Source organism: Homalodisca vitripennis, chromosome 2 (genome assembly GCF_021130785.1).
Source record: "Homalodisca vitripennis isolate AUS2020 chromosome 2, UT_GWSS_2.1, whole genome shotgun sequence".
Classification (NCBI taxonomy): domain Eukaryota; kingdom Metazoa; phylum Arthropoda; class Insecta; order Hemiptera; family Cicadellidae; genus Homalodisca; species Homalodisca vitripennis.
The window spans coordinates 187,350,758-187,371,897 of NC_060208.1; the positions used below are offsets into that span (position 1 = coordinate 187,350,758).

The window sequence follows — 21,140 nt, forward strand, 5'->3', positions numbered from 1 at the left end:
CTACTACTGAAAAACTGTGAAGGAAACAGGATTTTTCCTGGACATTTGTCATCGTACAGTGAAACAAAAAATCAGTAACACTACGTTTCGAGATCGGCAATCTGATCTCTTTTTCAGGTAAATGACTAACCCATTACATAATTACAAACTAGGTTAAAACAAACAAATGATACCAAAGCGTTGTGACACGCATAACTCAGGAATCACTACCACCATGTTGTGTGTCAACTTCACTAACTCTAAAACATGCACTTAATAAAAAAACTATATACAACACTAATCATTAAAACATGAAACAGAATACAGGTCACAATACGTATGCATTCGTCTACCAACCACCTACGACTGACCAGAGGCCAATATCAAAAGGACTGACAGGCGTGTCACAACGCTTTGGTATGATTTGTTTATAAAAGAATAAAGAATAAAGGAATAAAGATTAAGCTAGTTTGTAATTATGTATTAGGTTAGTTATTTACCTGAAGAAGAGATTAGATTGCAGATCTCGAAACGTAGTGTGATTGATTTTTTTGTTTCACTGAACGATGGCAAATGTCTGGAGAAATCCTGTTTCCTTCACAATCCTTCCATCGTCAAAAATAAACTTCAAACAAAGAACTGAACATGTTACACTGTTGTGGAAAGTTACCTCCACAATACTCCAAGTTTGGAAACTGGACACGATCTTCGTTATACCGGGTACTCATGTTCTGGTGCTGCAGAAAGAGTTTCAGTCGACTTTCCTGTAACATGGACGTGTTGTCGTGTTTTATGATAAAGTAAAACTGAAGTAATGTTTGGTTGGTTGGGCCAACGATCGGTGGAGTAATCGAACCTCAGACCTATAAGGCCGGACTCCTGATACTGTGACGTCACAAGACCCGTCCGACCGCTCTGCCTCATTCAATGGGAATAAACGAGCAATTAACCTCATAATTGTTAATATTTTATCCTTTTTTTTTTGCAATTAAAGACAATAAACTGTCATAATTTCTAAAGAACATTTTCCCAACAGAAAATGTAGTTTGTTTATTAAAATAGGTTATATTTTTGGACATAAAATTTAAAAGTGACATACGTACTTTGTAAACCTTTATACAACGAAAGAGTTTGTAGCAGACAACTAATAACAGATGATTCGCGCACTTATACTCTATCAGCTGTGACAAATACGCGAAGGGTATACGGCCGGCCGGAAGTATAGTGAGACCACAGACTAAAGAAATATAGAAATATCTTTGGTCTGTGGTGTGACGTAGCGATTGGTGGCGGGGGACAGCACTCCGGACTGTATTATGAAACTTCTGAGATTTCATAATTAACGATTATAGTCTGGCATTGCTTGTGCTGGATGCAGTCATAGTGATGGGACACTAGTTGAATAATTCACATATGTTCTAAGTGATTCAAAGTCAATTTAAAGTTCAATGATTTTGTCGGAAGATAGCATCAAATGAGCTAGACAACGATCAGCAACTAAATGGATTCTCTTAACTACTCACATGGCTGATATGAGGAATTAACTACAATACGAAGTCCGCCTACCGACTGAAGATTCTCGTGACGTTACTGAAAGGTAGATGAGTGGTTCATGGTAAACTGTCCCCCCCCCCGTGCATTGCTTGGGTGACAACTGATTACGTCTTTAATAGTAAGACCAGTGGTAGCTAAATCTTTTTAATAATAACTCAAGACAAGAACTGATTGACACCATGAAGCGTCAGTACAGTGTGAGTTGAGGATTCAATAAAGGATGAATTAGAAATACAGCGGACTCTTTTTGAGTTTTTTGAGAGTTTTCCAGTTGAGAGACGGCTTCTGGTTTACCTCAAACATGACCAATATATTGTGTAAAATTGAGCAGAATTTTAATGTAGTAACTTACTTTATTTATACATGTAGCTTGTTGCTATCGTTACCCATTTACTATAGTACTGATCACAAAGTAATCTTTATGTATTAGTAATAGATTTTGAAATGGAAATTTCAATTAGTACAGGAGATATACCGTAGCGTAAGGTTTACTCACAGAACCGAGTTTACAATGATGCATCTTGTTGTAGACGTCCGATTTGTATTGTTTGGCTCGAATAATTATAACAATGGACCCATTAGTATAATAGTCTATAAATAAACAAAGCTGACTAATTCACTGACCATTTCATAAAGTATCGAGTATTGTCCATTATGTGGAATTAAGTACATAATATTGTGAATCTTGAGCTCTGAACCCGAAGAACATTAAAACATTGCCCACCTGTTCATGTTATAAACATTTTGAAAGAGCAGAAGGGTTCCTGCATATTATTTAGGACAATTCAGAACTAAAATATTTTTTGTATTTTATCTGTTTTTTAACCGATTTAGCACATTATTTTACCATATATCGTATATTATATATTTACAACAGTAAGACCGTGTCGCCCAAATTAAAACCCGGATTTGAAAGCTACCTAAATTACATGTTCTGCATACAAGACCCTATATTTTAAAAGTAAATAATAAATAAAGGTAAATTAGTAGCGAAAATTGGGAAATTCTAAAAAAAAACTCCCAACATTTTAATATATACAGATACATTTGTATTAATGGTACAAATGTTAGCCTCTTTGTACAAACGCTGTGAACTGGTGTAACCATCAACCTGCTAGTTATCTTAAATAATAGAAATAAATATCACGTAGGCCAAATAAGTTGAGAGAGAAGCGGAGAAGGTTCTCGCGACTGTGAAGGCGGCCGCTCAATCAATTGAAAGGGACGGCGATTGTTCAATCAGAGACCGGATACGGGAGTGACACGATGTCGGTGTCGCTACGGGCTAGAGCTGGACTGGTGAAGAGATCGCGATGCCTGGTCCGGTACCTGGCCGCCCGGTGTCGCCGGTGTGAGACAGTGGAGGCTCGGCTCAGGGTGGTGACTGCCGTGCTGGTGTGTGTCGTGGTGTGCGAGGTCGCAGTGGTGGTGTACTTGTACGTGCTCGCGGCTGCCCCGTCTCAACCCCTAGCCAGGACCAAGCGGGAGAGTGCGGTACTCGAGAACACTGTCGGCAACCCGGAGTCCGAGCTAAGTGTAGAATTCGTCAACCCCAAGCTGCGCGCAGAACTCGAGGAAAAGGAGAAATTCAATGGGAGCAAAACTGAGAAAGGTGCCAACCCTTGGGTTTGGTTGACTTCTTACTCCAGAGTTCCGGTATATTACATGCCTCAAGAATTGAAACTTTAATTCTTTACTTTACTTAACTTTAGAGAAATAATTATTGCTTACAGTCAAGAAATAGTAGGCCATGTGATACATTCCCTCATATGTACACATATTAATGTTATCATATTTTATCATTATGAAATAAAGCAGATTATTTTATTGAGACTCGCTTTAAAATGTTCAGAAAAATGCAAGACTTTAACTTGATAATTTTCCACCAAGAATGTAGCTAGAAACAAATGTTGGGGGTCAAGACTATTGGTATTTTCCCATAGTGAACAGAAAGTAATAAAAGTGCAGTCAACGGCTCATTCCCCATGTTGTTTCTTAAAATTTTCTTGACCTATTTCAATGTTGGCAACGATCTTTCAGCAGTACAGTAATTCAATAACTCTGAACTATTTAAATAATAATAATCATTTGCTAAAAAAATTTGAAAAAAATTAGGGGAGCTCAGACCCCTCGCTGGCTACGTTCTTGCATTCCACAAGATATAACCTAAACTTTAACCATCTTAAAACTTCTTAATTTCAGTTGGTAGTTTTTTGCTAGATTAAAACTGTAATCTACTAAGTGTTCTTTATTACTCAATACACATATGGACTAAACCGTAGAACTTGAGCCACATTCATGTTAATTTTATTGCTTCAACTTTTTTCCAAACATGAAATATGCTATATATCTATACTATTATATCTAATAGTGTCATTCTGTTTGTGTGATTGAATCATGTACAAAATATTGGACCAATTGTATTAAAATTTAACATGGACATTCTTAGGGTCTCTGGTTAACATATACGCCTATTCTTATTTCAAAAATTTCTCCGGGCTATACACCACTCGTCTCTAAAATTGTGAAAATTCCAACCTTGCTTTCTAAAGTTGCATTACAGTAAAGAAATAGTATTAACTGAAGGAGCATGTTAAATGTAATCAACTTCTGTGTAAACATTGTTTTATAACAACGCAACTTCATTTAATCCCTATTTTCAATTAGTTTATATTTATAGTTTTCAAAGTATTGAGTATGATTGATAGTAACAACACTTATTTCAACCTTTTGTGCAACTGCTTCTGAGCATATAATAAGAATACATCCAGATGAGAAAATTAAAAATTATAGTAAAAAAAAAAAAAAAAACAAAAACACACTTTTAATTGTACATTTTAGCAAATATTAACTAGATAGTACTTAGTCAGGACTGTAATGCAGATATTAAAGAGGTTTACACTCTTCCAAGTAGTTCAAAGTTTATAAAAAAACAGAAGAACCAATGTTTATGTTTTAATTTTCGAGTGCCCAGAATCCTTCATCAGAAACACACTGATTCAATGAAACAAACAAACAGAACCCAAACCAAGAATTAAAAATGTAACGAAAAAAGAATGTTAACAAATAAATCCCATAAACAACAAAATTACAATCAGCTGTTATGTAGAATATATTTTGTAAATGTTTAAATAGAACTAAAAAGTTATATAAATGACGGAAAAGAGAATCACCTTAGGTTCAACTCATCTGGTTGCCTTGATTTTTAAATTAATTGATGTGCAATGTAAACATTTCTTGAATTTATCAGATTAGCATTTTGTTTGGGATTGGCTCTAAATGGTAAATTCCTTCTAGGCTCAAGCAATTTTCTAATTTATTTTGATTGTTTTGAATGGCATGAGCAGATAATGGTCTCTCATGATTTTGATGAACAACATCAAACCGATGATTAGTCATTCTCACTCTTAAAGAAGTGATGGTTTTTTTTAATATAATCTTGGGGCAGAATTTACAGGTTAGTTGATAAATGACGTTTTTTGCAGTGCAATCAATGTTACCTTTAATAGTATATTCTTTTTCAGTTGTACTACTTTTAAAAGATTTAGAATTTATTAAAATTTTACAAATGCTGCATCTTGGCTTGTTAGAGGGATTGCACACGTTACATTAGATGTTAATACTACTTTTTGGATTGCCTTCATAGTTATATAGTATACATTTTCTTGATAAGAGAAATAAGGCAAAGTCAAAATTGGTGCTGGGAATATAATTCATTCACACCAGAAGTGCTCTTACATGTGCAAAGCCTACTTAGTTTTGTGTGAACCGCAGATAACTGCTAGGTTTTTCTATAAAATACAGAAACAGACATTTGAATATATCTAGCAGCTTGTTTCCAGATATCCCCACAGCTGCAAAACGAATCAATCTTTTGTTCTATACAAAGATAATGTGAAATCAATACCAGGCCTCTTAGTGAAGTGAGCCTCTTAGTTAGCATATTTTTGGAATATTTTGTTTTAACTGCTTGGATAACTACCAAGTTAGTTTAGTGTTAACTACCACTAATATATCATTACAGTAGCACAAAACAATGATGGAATTAAATTCCTTTATTTTATGAAATGACTTATGATAGTGTTGATTATGCCATCTTCCTAAAACATAATTTAATCATTAAGTTTTCGTATGATGTTTATAGTGAGGAAGAAACAGTGATAGTTAGTGACCCCGGGTACGATCTACCTGGATCCGAGATACTGCCAGAACAGCAGTATAATTCAAAGTTTGTAGTGATATTAACCTTGAGGTGGTTATTTCTGGAGTCTTTTGTAAAATGTCAACTTTTATTCTATTTCTGTGCAGTGTAGAATTACATTTTTTTAAATTTTACAATAACACCATGGAAAATTTATATTATATTGCAAAGAGATTTACTTGTATACAACTTATATTCACTTGAAGATTTCCGAAGGCCACAGTCTGCATCATTTTGTCATGTAGTGGTAGCTCATACAGAATGTCAGTATTGTTGAATAAAGAATAAAAGTACAATAATGTGTTATTTTATAATGTAATATAAGAATCTCATGTGTGAAGTTGCTTTGCCGGATTGGTTGATAAGACTTTAATTACATTCTGTTGTGACTTTCAACACAATATTGCATTGTTTTTATTTCATTTAGAGTTCATAATTAATACAACCTTATTCCATGAGATTATCCTTAATCCAACAACTAATTAAAAGTTTTCTTATGTTTTTATTTTTAATTTTAGATTGTAGCTGTAGAAGGTTTTTGTAGAGCAGCAAAAGATTACTGCCCTGCGGGTCCTCCAGGCACACCTGGTCCCCAAGGACCTGTAGGGCCACGAGGAGATCCTGGATACCGTGGTGAGAAAGGAGAGAGAGGTGGTAGTGGAGAGGTGGGACCCAGAGGATATCCTGGAGACAAAGGTCCACAAGGTCCACCTGGTCTTCGAGGGCCTCCAGGGTCTCCAGGTATGTATTGTCTACAGTTCAAATATTTCATTTAAAACTATAAACTGTTCTATAATACATGAAAAATAATGATAAGTCTGGAAATCGTGATGAGCTAATTATAGACATTTTTCTATTGTTGCTAAAATAAAAAAATTTTTGGTTGTGTTACTTATACAAAATCTTTTGCAACTCTAAGATGACAATGTTGAAGACAGTAAAATAAAAAAATTGTTTTATTATTTTGTACAATCTATTTGTGATTGAAGTAGTAATTTTGAGATAATTTTGTAATCAACCCCCCCCCCCAAAAAAAACTGCTAAAGTTAAGGACAAATTTTTACAGAATATATATATATAATATATATATATATATATATATATATATATATTATAATATATATATTTATTTATTTATTTATCACTTAGGGAATAACATGTATATTTTAATAATGATTTGAGGAAATTTCATGTTTTTAATCAAATAATATACAATACATTTAATTTTTTCATAGTAAAAATGTCATCCCCTTCAGTCATAAAGTACAGAGGCCGTGTGAGCTATTCCGGCGCACTAGGCAAAATACCCTTTTTCCGCTCCCTCCCCCGCAACACAAACTACATCACATCTCTCCCCCTTCCTCCATACATAAACAATACAACAAACACAGAAATTCTTCTATGGCATTTTTTTAAACTTAATGGGACTAATACAACAGGATATGTAATTTTTGTGTGCTTTATTTCACTGAAGAGCTTGATATATAAAACAATAAACAAATCTTGCAATTCAGAGAAAGATCATGATTTACAAAATTTTACATACAATTTATTTATTATTTAATTTTTCACACTTTTATTTGTGAAATATGATGCAGCTCACTTATGTTTATGGTTTGGGTCTTATTGATAGGTCAGATAGTCCTTGAAGTCTTGCTTGGCTCATTTTTTAATGAATGTAAGTTGTAATTAACTTAACCCTTACCACACGTATTACGGGAAATCTCGCAATCGATGTTTTTATTTTTTGTCGTGAATTTTTTTTTGTTCGTAAAACTGCCGATAGAACGAGGTAGAATGCTGACCGAACCTCAGACAATCACTGCGCTCCATTCATTGTTCTCGGCCACCCATTACCGACCCGAAACTGGTTGTCATAGCAACTGAACGCCATTCTGAACTGCAGACTGGCGCGTCTTAAGGAATTTCCCGCGTGGTGAGGGCGACAGTGCTGTTCACGAGACCTGTACGTAAGCTTGTTCCTGTCTTGAGTTGCGTGTTTTACGTTATTTCTGAACATTGTTTACAGTTATATTACTTCAACAATTGTGACTTCAATTTGAAACACTTCATGCTTCGAAGTGTTTCATATATACAAATATTTTTGAAATTGGCAAATTGCATGTTTTGTTTTGTTATACATTTTAATCTGTAAAAAGTACAAAAGTCTTTAAAAAAATTCCGTTTTAATGTTTTTTCTTCCTATAGTAACTTCAGAAATATTAAATCAAGTAGAACTTTAAACAAATACAAAATTTATTTTTTATACTAATAGCAGACTAGGGGAAAATATAGAAATATATACAGCGCTCTAAGGGTTAAGTTTCTAAAAACTGTGCTCAACACTAGAAAAGACACAGACAAAGTAAACAAAATTCTTGTAGTGAGGAACAAATTCGGAGTACGGTAAGATTATTGCTAGAGAAGTAGATCAAGACATTTTGTGGATTTGAGTGTTTGGGTACTCTTCTTGCTATTGCTTGAATACAAAATTCACTTCCTTTAATGTCTTTAGCATCTTCATTTGTCAAACAGGTTATAACCATACTGGCACCACCCCATGCGCACAACATTTACACTGTCACATAGAGGGTAGCTATATAATTCTCATATACTTTAATCAAGGGGACGCGCTTCCCACTCAGTGTTTACACTAATATTCAATCCCACCTTCAAGTACAATATGATCATAATTAAAGTTGGGTTTCAAATTAATATAAGTTCATTTTATCTGCTTTTTACTGTATGAAACTACAGTATTTATAAAAATCTTTTCATTTTTGACAGTCCAGTTTGACAATGTACATTTTTTGTCACTCACATTCCTTTTCAGTTTATTAACCAATTATGGAACAAGATTTTTTCAGGTGCTCCTGGATTGGATGGCAGAGATGGAATACCAGGAGAACCAGGTTTGGACGGAATGCCTGGAAGAAATGGGCTCGATGGTACCGCAGGTACTAATGGGTTGCCAGGAAGAAATGGCACAGATGGTATACCAGGAGCTCATGGTCTTAACGGTGGGTTGGCTTTATGTCAGTTAGTATGTCACAATAACTAAGCAAACTTATATAGTCCAGGCAAGCTATGGATAAACATAGTAACATAGTATGGATTAATAGTAGATCCATTTCTTATGTCATTATGATAGTATAGCTTGAACCCATTATTAGGTTGAGATTTATCGGCTTTCCTCAAAATACTTTAAGAATCAAATAATGCTGGAAGGTATGTACAAAGTACATAAGTGATGACATCTTCATCACCAGTTCAAGACTCTCCTACATTGGCAGTCATCATTCTTTTCGATGTCCAATTCAATAGCCTTAATTTTTTTTATAGACATTATATCTTCAAGAAGATTGCATGTTTCTTTACAAGGAAAAGTATCTCACATCATTTAGGTAGTACGAGCTTCATCCACTATATTATGGCCTCCTGTTGCCCTTGGAAATGTTTTTCTAACATAATTTGTGACATAGCATTTTAATCATATATTTTTTCAAACACTTCAATTCTGAATTATTAATGAGATAAAATTCAAAAGATTCATTACAGTATGAAATGTTCCAAACAATAAAATAACATCTTAAATATCTTTGTTTATGAACGGTTTGGGAAGTTTTCAAAAATGAGTGCTGCTCATGGGAGTTTGCAGAATGTGATGTGCTTCGGCATGTCTGTATTATATGTCAATTTCACTAACATTATGTACACCTGTTAACAGTTTAGAAGAACTTACTCTTACGATTTATTACAGCAATTATACTCATGACATGAAAGTATAACTCCCAAAAGAGTGCAGTTATAGTTATTATATGCTCTCCAGGAGGGTTCACTTTCAGTTAGCTTATACTTTGCAGTTGAACCTACACTGGGTACAGCAAAAACCAATTTGTCACTTTCACTTGGGCAATCTCATGAATTTCCAGAAGCGGCATATCACTAACCGCAAAAGTCAATATATTGTGGTGCTAAGGTCACTCGGTAGATCTAGTCTATTGTGGAGGATGATTTTTAGAGTGGTTGTTAGTCCTTTGGCTATCAAGCAGCACAGTGGTACAGGAGAAGGCATCATGAAAATCCTATCACTCAGGAAGCAAGTGCAAAGAACCTTTTTGGACTAAGTGTAGTAAGGAGTTCCTCAGCTTCTTGTCTCATGTGAGAAAGAACATAATCTGCTACAGGAAGCAGAGCTTTAGGACAGATTTCCTTGCATAATGGTCTAAACAACTACACACATTTTAACAGAAGCATCCTTATTGACAACTTTAATTACAGAAATTTCAAAGTATTGAGAATGTAATTCAAAACACTTTCTTTGAGGTCACTTGGAGATGGGTATACATCACCTCCAAATATTTCTGGAGCCGTGTTTTGTCCAATGTCCCATTTACAAATCACACAAAAATCAGTATCGGCCATAATTTCATATGAAAATTGATTACAAAAACATATATAATGCAAATTAGTGTTAATAATAAAATTAATTTATTATTAAAAGGTATTTTAATAGCATTTACTTAAGGTGATACATTCCATAACCTCACATTAAGAGGTTCATCATTTTGGAGTAAATTTTTTAGACTGTTTCCATAGTCCGAATTTGGATATGTTATAAAGCAATAATTTCTGATTTAAATACACTTTAAAAGACTTCTATTACTATTTTATCCAAGTTGAATGAGTAATTTCTTTAATATGCCTAGACTATAAAGTAACATCAAAAGAGAGACCAACTTATTAAGGTTGTTATTATTATAAAGTTTGAAGAAAGCCATAAGATTAGTTTATTGTTTCAGGTACTAAAGGAGAAATGGGTCTTACAGGACCTATGGGACCACCAGGGCCAAGAGGTGAGAAGTACTGAGTACATTTTTTGATAATCAAAATGTTGATTTAAAACCAACAGCTTCTATAGTATAATTTTAGAAAATTTGTAAGTGGTATGAATAAGATTTGCTTTTGTAACACGAAGAGCAAAATATAGCATTCCTTTGAACAATTTTGAAACAGTTAAAATTATTCTACTTTTACTTATTTTATTTCAAACTGTTATTAATTACTATTAAAATTAATTACTCAATTGACAATTATATTAACTAACAAAACTAGACAAGGTCAAGGGAGTTTTATGGGGTTTATTTATTCAAATTATATACAAGTATTGGTCAAATATTTTTGTTGGAAATGTTGCTGGAAAGGGAAAAATATACTGCTCTTTAGAGCATTTAAAGTTTTTATAGACACACTGTCTCATACTTGATTCTTTTCTGATTCTACTTCTTAAAATAACTTTTATTACTTGCAAATACTGGTAGCAGCAAATAACCTTCTTTGCTTATTACATAAATACAATTCATGTACACACAAATGTGTATTCTTAACAATTTATATTTGATTGTATCAATGAACCCTGCTCTTTTTTCTAAATTTTTTCATGTGGTAACTTCACTGTCTATTTTAAATCCATTTTATGGTGCTATTTACCTTTTTTTTTTTTTTATTCTTTTGCTCTTTTAAACCCATAAAGTCCACTCCATGATGTTTCACTTTAGAATGTCAATCTTTTTACTTTTGTACAGACTAATAAAATATAACAGAACATTATAACGTGTGTCTTGTTTGTTTTGGACTTTGATGTTGACTGATGTCAGATTTTCTATATTTGAATAGTTTTACTGACTGAAGGAAGGGAAATGACAGTGATAAAAGCTCTGCCCTGATCTGGTTTGTATCAGCAATCAGTGGGGTTAAAGCAGAACAACAACACTTAATTATGTAAATAGTTACTGATCCTCAGAGCCAAGCTACCAAACTGTTGTTCACATGATTTGCCATGATGTAAAATACGGAACAAAGGTTATAATCAAGATTAATTATTTATCAAGATTGAAGAATAAAAATTCTTCATTGACTTTAAACATGTGTAATGAACAAAATTATAGACGTGTGTGTGTGTATATATATATATATATATATATATATATATATATATATATATATATATATATATATATCATTAAAATATACCTTTACAGCATAGTATAATGTATCTAGTATACATATACTTTGGTTGTACATTATATATTTCAATGTACCATATCTTAAATGATGTATGTTTTTTATAGTAAGAAATATAAGATGGTGAAAAGGCTCTATACATTAAACCTTCATCATTATATAAAAAAAATCTAAACTAAATAATATGTATGTGTACCGTAATACCAATAACTTAACTGGTATTATGTTATAAATTTAATATTCCAACGAGAATATTATTTTTTTCTGTCTTTTGTCCTGTTAGTTGAACCAAGCATTTCAACAGTTGTTTGAAATTAATGGTCAAATATCTGTAAGCACAATAAAGTTTATAAAAGAGGTAAAATTTGTGCCATTGACATTTAGATGGTAAATGGTGAGCCATAACAAAGTGGTATGCTTCGGTGCTGCAAAGGTGTCTAAATCAAGGTATCTAATCGTTGTGGCATCTACATGTTAAATCTATCCCAGAAGTGCAGTGTTGAGATCAGTAAAATCATCTTTTTTTGTAAGATCACTTGGCATGGTATCTAATTATTATAGAATGTGGAGGTTACAGTTTGTTCAGATCAGATCATAATTAGATATGGTACTCTGCAAGTACCGTAAGTAGCAACTTACGAAAACCCTCTTAGATTTTCCAAGACAGTCATATGAATAGATGGAATAAGATTGTGATCCGAACTGCAGAGGCTGCAAGTGGGTTCACATGGACTGTCCCATCTATCAGATATGTGAGAATGGGACATATGGAATCAGTATCTGAGATCAGTCTTGCGTCTTCCTATCCTTTCCTACATTTTTCTCCCTTTGATTCTGTTTGTACTGCTGAATGTAAAAATAATAATAGTGTGTTTCAACTTATACTAGTACTCTGTACAGTAAAGTTGATCTCCTGTACCAACATAATATGATGATCGCAGGTATAGCCGGTCCAAGAGGGAGGCCTGGGAAGCCTGGACTGAATGGAAACCACGGATTACCTGGAGTTAGGGCTTGGGAGGTTACTGTCAATGGTTCAAAATCATCAGAGCTTCTCATCCCACCAACTATAGTAGGTCTGTCATGCTGATCAGGAATCTGCATTTAAAAGAAAGAATCTTCTTTGTATATGGTACCTAACAAACTGCCAAGAAGAAAAATAATGAATTTAAATCTAGACTAAAATTATTTCACTACATAATTACAGTTTTTGAAATTATTGATCAGTATTGACCAATCTCATACTATATATCATTCATTAGTATTAGTCTTTCACTTGAAGTCTGGTGTTTTAATGAAATAAAATAAAGATTACAACATAATATATTCATATAAAACCATAATATAATAAATTAGTATTCCAATAAAGAAATGATTAACATCTCTGCTGGTCTAAACTGAGTGAGATAGACTACTCTCAATGTGCTTCTATGTATTATAGTAGCTATTCGGCTATTCACCAGTGCTTACCACTGAGTCTATAAAATAACTCTGTAGTGTAACATTAGTTAATATAATTTATGTTTTAATTGTGTAGAGAGTAAAATGTTAGGATTACAAAGTACAACAAATAAACAACAAAGTATATTTCCTTCCTGCCGTTTTTTTTATTTACAGCCATCTTTAGCCTTCATTTCTGAAACACTTCTAATCAGTTGAATAAATATAGACATGTGATGAATTGTTTGCAGGATCACACAAGTTTTTCTCTGGTGGGCCAATCGGTGTGAAGGAGAGAGACAACGTGAGACTGCTCTGTGCCGCAACTGGACACCCAGCACCAGTGGTGCAGTGGCGGCGGCTGGATACATCTTCTATTGAGTTGGGTTCCTGGATTGGTAACTAATTTTGGCCTTAATTCTTAGTTTTTTTTTAATCTAGAATTTTAATGTCTGAAAGTTACAAGCCTGAATACCTTAACTACCATCCCCTTTTCAAACTATGAATAAGTTTCTTTCAGTAGACGTATTTGATGATAGTTTCTCAATTACAAGACTGTTGTCTGTAACAACTTTACTATAGCCTGAGACACTGAATACAACTGTTTTTAATACAGCTTTATACAGACTGAGCTAATGGTTGGAATGACAGTATATCTGCTGCATTCACTTCTGTACATCTCAACATCATTTACTCACTTTACAACCAGTAATAAATTTCAAGTTTAAAATTTATAGTTGTAAGACAGGATTCAAGTAAACTACTGATGAATGTTGACAGACTCTTCTGTGGTGGGACACTTGCTCAATATCACCCGTATACGTCGGGACCAGATGGGCACTTATATGTGTGTGGCTGAGAATGGTGTGCCTCCACCAGCCAATCAGACTTTCAGACTACAGGTCAAGTGTATGTATTAACCCTAGTACAATATGCTCATGTATTTATCCATCCTTTGGAGTTGCTGATGAAAAATCTGTACTAACCAAATGGAATAAAGGAGGTTATTGATTTACATAAACACACACACACACACAAGTTGACACACAGAACAACAAACTGATAATTTCTGTGGATTGAACTCTATAACTGCTGCTTAAGAGTTTAAATGAAATTACAATTTTTAGCAAAAGAGTAATGAAAACCATAGTAAACCATTAAGTTTTTACGAGAAATTTTTATTTATTAATGCCTCAATATTTAACATATTATTCTAGACAAATTTGGATAAAGCTTTAGGGAACAAAAATTAAAAAGATGACCACTTAACAGCTGTCTATAAAAGATAATTAATTATAAAAACTGAAAATCGTGAAACAAAAGTGCTTTTTTTGAACAAATTAAAAACCTATTTAAAAACATGTAAACAATCTTAAATTAAGTTCTATTTTTTAACTCAGTGCTTGTTCAGAAGGCAACTAAATATTTCAGTATAGTTGGTTACTTTAATTTAGCATATTTACAATTTCTTTTATAAAAAAAGAGACCGTGTATAAAGTACTACAGCCAGTCTGATTTCATAGGCACAATCAAGGTTCTCTAGTGCTATAGTAAAAGCAAATAGGGACTGTGGCAGTAGATTAATATTTAGATGACAATTTTTTTTATTTTGACTCGTAAGTATTTTATTTATGATACTTATGTTAAATAATTATAAAATTATTTATGTATACTATCTACTTGACAATGTCACCTGTCTTTGTGCCTAGAATCCTCACCAATACACATTCTGAATATGTTCATTCATTTTACATTGCTCATTCTGTAAAAGATGTAATTTTTTTTACGGTAAAGTTTATTATTATTATTGTTACTGAATAACCCGGAACAAGAAACAGCAGATACCAGGCTAACGTCAACCTTCTGCTTTTGTTAGTGAGTGGGTGCGTGCATGCATGCAAGGCTACCTAGTTCTTCAGTCGCAATGCGTATATGCAATCCTATACATAATATTGGGCACAGAATTATTAGGATTAAAAAGGTTAACAATTAACTCATAGTTCAATCTGTGTTTGATCGGCGACAAACACTTCACAGTTCATGATTCTCACCAATTGTTTCAGTTGAGCCCATGATAACCATAGAGAACAGGCACATTCGAGCGGCTGTTGGTCAGAACATAAGCATTCAGTGTCATGTGGAGGCATTCCCTGAAGCAGTAAAGTATTGGAAGAAAGATAATGTACAACTGATAGAATCAGACTACAAATACGCCATGACAGTGTTTGAAGATTCTACATCCAGCTACAAGGTAAGTTGGGAAATTTGGTGGAACATCTTTTATTATTATTTACCATTCAACATTAGGCCAAAAAGTCATCCAAGTAAACATTTTGCTGGGATGAACACGTTACATTACTCAGAAAAACAATTTGTATTAGTTTATTGGTCCTTGGATTGATGCCAAAATTGTTTGGAAATCAATTTTTGGAAAAAATCCAAGCTATATAATATATTAGGCCTACATTTTAAACATTTATTCCAGTTAAACATTTTAAATAGCATCTGAGAGAGTTTTTTAAGGATAGCTAGATTTATATATACAGGTTTTGTTTATGCATTTTTATGTCCCGAATAATCAAAATTAGTTAAGACTAATTAAATTTACTTATTTAATTAGAGTTTTAGTACCTCAATCACATTAGTTTATTGCATAATAATATAATAAGAATAATAATTACTCTTATTCTCAAACAATTAAATTATATGATTATCATATAATCTAAAATAAATTTTACCGCCTTAACAACATCAAAAATGCCAAATAAAATGAAACAACATTTTTGAAATTCAAGTGATGTAATATACAACTCTATATACTGTAGATATAGAAACATATTTTCCAACACTCTCTTCCCCAAAAAATTCTTATACTTCTTCCTAAAAAAACTTTGAATCTTGAAGAATTTTACATAATAGTCTGCTATCAACTTACTTGATGTTTTACCTGATTCTTTACCTGATTAATATGCTACTTTCTTGCAAAAATGAACTCTCATGGGTATTTAAGTTGTTGTGCAACTTCACTATAAAGGTATTGTTCCAGCAGCCCCTATATGAACTGATTAAAAAGTATCTGAACTTCATAACTGAAAGTGATGTAGGCTGATGAAGAAGATCAGCTGAATTGATGGCTTGCTCAATCTAATAAGTTACATCTATTACATATGAAGAAAATAACTATTAGATGGTGTCATAATACAGAAACATTATTCTTCCGACTGCTTCTCCTCTAAATTCACCCATACCTAATTCCATTCATGTTTTCACATATTTAAATGAACTACCTTTCACAACAGATCACGGTTTTGGTATTTATTGCCAAAAATCGCATACAGATTAAATTAATGAAGTGACCGTGATCAGTGTGTTGCAGTCTAACCCCACATACTTGTGGTCATTTGAATAAGTTTGGTTATACGTAGTGATGTGTGTATACCATCGTGATGTGCCACGTTAGTTGTGACAATTAAATAAGATTAATAATAAAGCCTCAAATTGGTATAAGCAAGTGTATCGGTTGTGTGTGGGATGTTGTTTTGATCACGTCTGACCCATCTGTATGTGATCGGTTACGTTCCACATTGGTGCATTATTTGTATAAGTTTGGTGATGTGAATAAATATGTTTTTGTCTGGTTGGTGAACGCAAGTAGATGTCTCCACTTTCAATCTTGGACCCAAACTATTATGCTTAAATTTCAATATCTCATTAATGCTGTTCAGAAAATACGTATTTCTTTAGTAACTATTACAATTTAATTATTTTAATTGACTCCAATACAAAATTAATTTATCTTTCCTCTATTATCTTATTTTAACGTTCACATGCAATTTGACGACATAATCAGCGACAAGACTATATTATGAGAATTGATTGTACTGTAACCGCCCTCCAATTTGTCGCGAACTATTTGAAATTTGTACTGAAATTAATACTGATACGGTACTGATCTTACAGAAGTGATTCTTCCCCGGGCAGATACAGAACTAGTTTACTGTCATAGTTATGTTTAATGGCCAGGGAAGCTGCAATGTGTATATTTTCAAAGTTAGGATCCTACTGAGACTGTCCCCTACCCATTCTCTTGATGCAATCATTTAGATGTATGGTTCAGTATAGAGCCCTTATTAGGACAGGAACTGAGAACCTGAAAGCAGCTGGAGATATTTTCAGGTCTTCCAATAGCTTCTGAAGTTCACTACTGATACAAGATCCTCCAACTGTCCCATGTACATTTTGCAATTCTCCTATCTTTGCTTGAAGTTTGTTTTTGACAATGAAGGGATTGTGAAGGAAATGCAATTTTTCCAGACATTTACCATTGTTCAGTGATACAATACGATCAGTAACACTATGTTTCGAGTTCTGCAATCTGATCTCTTCTTCCAGTAATTGACTAAATTAATGCTTGACTAAAATCTAGGTTAAAGTAAACAAAACATACCACAGCGTTGTGACATGTATCTCATTGTGTCATTTACCTGAAGAAGAGATCAGATTGCAGATCTTGAAACTTAGTGTTACTGATTGTATTGTATCACTGTGCCATAGCAAATGTTCGGAAAAAATCCTGTTTCATTCCTATTCTACTAGTCTTTTGTTGGCATTAGTTTAAGCTGTTACTTGGAATCTCACAATATTGTATTATTGTAAGGGCAAAACTGCACATTCAATTCATATGAAAACTTTATAGTTGTAAAGTGCAATGATTATAGGATTAAGTAAGATTCACTTTTAGAAATCACAATGTTAATTATAACTTATAAACAATGATGCTATTCATTGTATGGACATGTATAATTTTTTAATAAGCCATTTGAAGTTGTAATTTTAGTTGTGATTTTTAACTTCATACTATTCAGTACATACCTCGTCACGAATACAGCCCAAAGAACAGCAGCTAAACCTCATAAAATATGTAGAATAGGAATCTTCGGTACATAATTTTAAAACTTTACAGGGATCTCTGTAGTTTATAAAAAATACTGTGCACAATTAATCTGAAATGATAAATTATAATACAGCCAATTAGGGACCTCTTAGTTTTTAAGGTTCTTTCTGAAGTTCGCAGTACCTCCTGAACTCATTTGTGTTTTATTGCCGAAGTTCTGTGAAGTTTTTGCTCTTGTTTGTTGTTTTTAATACTTTAAATTTCAATGTTTCCAGAGTCATGTTGTATTAAACATATTGTTTTCTTGTTTATTAAGACTAAACCAAATAATATAAATGGATTTTTATGTACAGTAAATTATCCAATATAATTAAATTTTATCAGACTAGTTTTGGTATAAACTGAATTACAAGCTTTCATGTGTTGGTATTGAACAGAAAAGATGTTTCTCTCTTAAATAAGATACCAATGTATTCTCTAGAGATGAATATAAGTATTAAAAGTTTCATGAAGAATACTATATGTTCCTAAAAACCATCAACGTCATGGTAAGTTTATTTTGTAATTAATTGTTTTTTTATTGTGTTGGCGCAATTACAGATTTGAATGTATATTAATGAGTAATAATACAAATTTATGTAAAAATCTTTTTTGTCTTGTTTGAATCTTTCATTACTATCAACCAATTAAGGCTATCAATTAGCCAATAAAATTGAGCCTTTATCTGTATGGTTGAAATCCTTCATTAAGCACTTAACTAATTTTGATGGTTTTATTGCCCTTTTTCCTGAAATGTTTAGAGCATCAAATATACACACATTTCTACACAAACCTACTACACATAGTTTATTACTGGCCTCATAACTCCGGCTGAAAATAAATAATATATAATAATATGTGTAATCAATGTATATTTAGAGATTTCTTATTTTGATTGCAGTCAACAATGGAATTACTTATAAATCACATAGAACCTTCAGATTTTGCTAACTACCAGTGTGTAGCCAAGAACGAAATCGGCAAGACTACTGGAAAGTTTCAATTAGAAGGTAAGTTGTTGTCACTAAATACATTGAATAAATGGTCAAAAAATAATTATAATGGAAATTCCATTATATCTTCCTCTACCTCACTCCCTAAGTTAAGTCAATAGCTCCCCTACAGGTATCAGCTATCCAGCTCCTCTTTCCTGATCTATAAAAGCTCACTGCTCAGTTTTAAGGCTTCCTCTGAGCCTGAAACATGAACATTTCTATCCTGTGTTGTTAATAGCCCTACTGTTAGATAAGTACTTTGCAATGATATAAACCACTGTTGTGAGATACTTTGATCCTATAACTTTTGAACACTTTGAATTTCATTGTTTTTATACTATCTAATTAATTTTAATGCTACCTCTATTTTGCTAAAATGTGACTAGTATTAAACCATTTATTCATGTAACTATTACCAAATTTTTAGTATGCAATAGTTGTCTGATTATATTTAACTATGTTTACAAAAACAATTAGAGTTTATATTATTAAAATTCCAAAATATAATTCCACAAATTGAATAATTTGGCTACAAGCTGATGAAGATCTGAAGCGATTGAAATATATTTTTAAAAGTACTGACCTAAAATTAACCCCTACAGGACTCAATATTCAATATGCAAATTTTTTAATTGATTTGAATTTAATTGAAAATATTGAGATCTTTTATGCAGTTTTTGACCAAGTGAGTGGCATTTACATTCACTTTAATTCTATATCTAGGTTGATCACTTGGCACTTTAAGCTTCTTGCATAGAGCTAAACGTAACAGTTTGGCAACCAAGCAGGACATATACTACTACTATAGCCTCTGTAAGCGGATATGTTCTATATCATTACTTTTTTAGCTATAGAAAGTATAAAATTTCATGTAAACGGAAAACTCTTCTGGCAGTCAAACCCTCTTCAATCCAGTTATCATAAGTGCCTTACCATTTGGAAAATGTGATTGAAGATTCTCTTCTCCATTCATCATTGTCTATTGGTTTTGATTGGTGATTTAAGCTTCTTCAATCTAGTTGTTAGCTTTCCTCAGGATGATATTGGAAATGCATGGTTTTCCTGGTGATCCTATCTTGTATTTATATAAGCCTGATAACAGTATGCAAGAAATTCCTGCACAATGAATTGTGTTACAGAACTTGACAAGAACCTGGCGCGTCCCCCCACATTTGACCTGGAGACCACCCCAGGCATCAAGTTTGGCCCGGGGCCACCGGACAAAGTGGAGCTGAATGACCTCTGTCCACCAGCCCCTATCTGCCAGACTACCTGTCCTGACACGCAGAAGTACAGTCAGAGCTGCAAAAGTGGACTGTACAGTGTATACGAGCTATTGAGCTACAAGAGTCTTGATGTGAGGCCACTGCTCAGTCCCACCGTCTACCCGGGATTGCACAACAGAGACCTCAGTAACTGTTCTGTTATGATCTCCTGTTCTTATTTACAAAAGTACAGTCAGAACTGTAAAGGCTGATTTACAGATTGTTAGAGGCTACTCAGTTAAATAAAATTCTAGCTCACTGGTTTTGACTGACTTTTTCAAATTATCAGGTTCAGATTAAACATTATTTGAGGTCCAACTGATGACATCTAGTCAACCTGAATATACAGACTTCTCTAATAGCGGGAATTTTGACAGAATTATTGACAACATAAGAATAAATTAGTCAATACATTTGAAGAATGAACAAAATATTACATGTCTAAACAAAATAAATTATCAGCTAGTGTAACAAATTAAAGAAAAATATTTATTCTGTAAGGTGCCAGAACTGACATTTCATTAGCATACTGGCTTCTCTGGTAACTGGAATGAAACATTGATTGATTTGATGCCAATAGCTGGTATCTGTTGACAGACAACCTCAGATGAATTGCTGACTGACAATATGAATATCCACAAGAGTAAAATATTGTGAATCGTAATTTAACCTACACAATTTATTATATGTTCACTATTAACATGAAGAACCAACACTTAAGACGCATTTAACAACGCAATATAATTTTT

At 33.1% G+C, this 21,140-nt stretch overlaps 2 protein-coding genes across 3 annotated transcripts in view; one reads left to right on the top strand and one right to left on the bottom strand.

The window, feature by feature from the left end:
• LOC124355153 (ATP-dependent Clp protease proteolytic subunit, mitochondrial) overlaps positions 1 to 1,331 on the bottom strand; it is a 39,431-nt gene extending 38,100 nt beyond the window's left edge. Inside the window, exon 1 of the mRNA XM_046806142.1 lies at positions 1,083 to 1,331. Coding sequence (XP_046662098.1) covers positions 1,083 to 1,316 — 234 coding nt within the window. The 5' untranslated portion in view covers positions 1,317 to 1,331. The remainder of the gene's footprint in view (positions 1 to 1,082) is intronic.
• Positions 1 to 21,140, top strand: part of LOC124355152 — a 28,838-nt gene that overhangs the window by 1,242 nt on the left and 6,456 nt on the right. The window contains exons 1-10 of one of the 2 annotated variants that reach the window (XM_046806140.1): positions 2,588 to 3,189; positions 6,253 to 6,475; positions 8,602 to 8,754; positions 10,537 to 10,590; positions 12,700 to 12,834; positions 13,450 to 13,596; positions 13,979 to 14,107; positions 15,262 to 15,449; positions 19,033 to 19,141; positions 20,266 to 20,538. In XM_046806140.1, the coding sequence (XP_046662096.1) occupies positions 2,800 to 3,189; positions 6,253 to 6,475; positions 8,602 to 8,754; positions 10,537 to 10,590; positions 12,700 to 12,834; positions 13,450 to 13,596; positions 13,979 to 14,107; positions 15,262 to 15,449; positions 19,033 to 19,141; positions 20,266 to 20,538 (1,801 nt within the window). In that variant the 5' untranslated portion in view covers positions 2,588 to 2,799. Of the gene's footprint in view, positions 1 to 2,587; positions 3,190 to 6,252; positions 6,476 to 8,601; positions 8,755 to 10,536; positions 10,591 to 12,699; positions 12,835 to 13,449; positions 13,597 to 13,978; positions 14,108 to 15,261; positions 15,450 to 19,032; positions 19,142 to 20,265; positions 20,539 to 21,140 lie in introns of those variants that run through there. The other variant, XM_046806141.1, reaches the window with a different exon arrangement.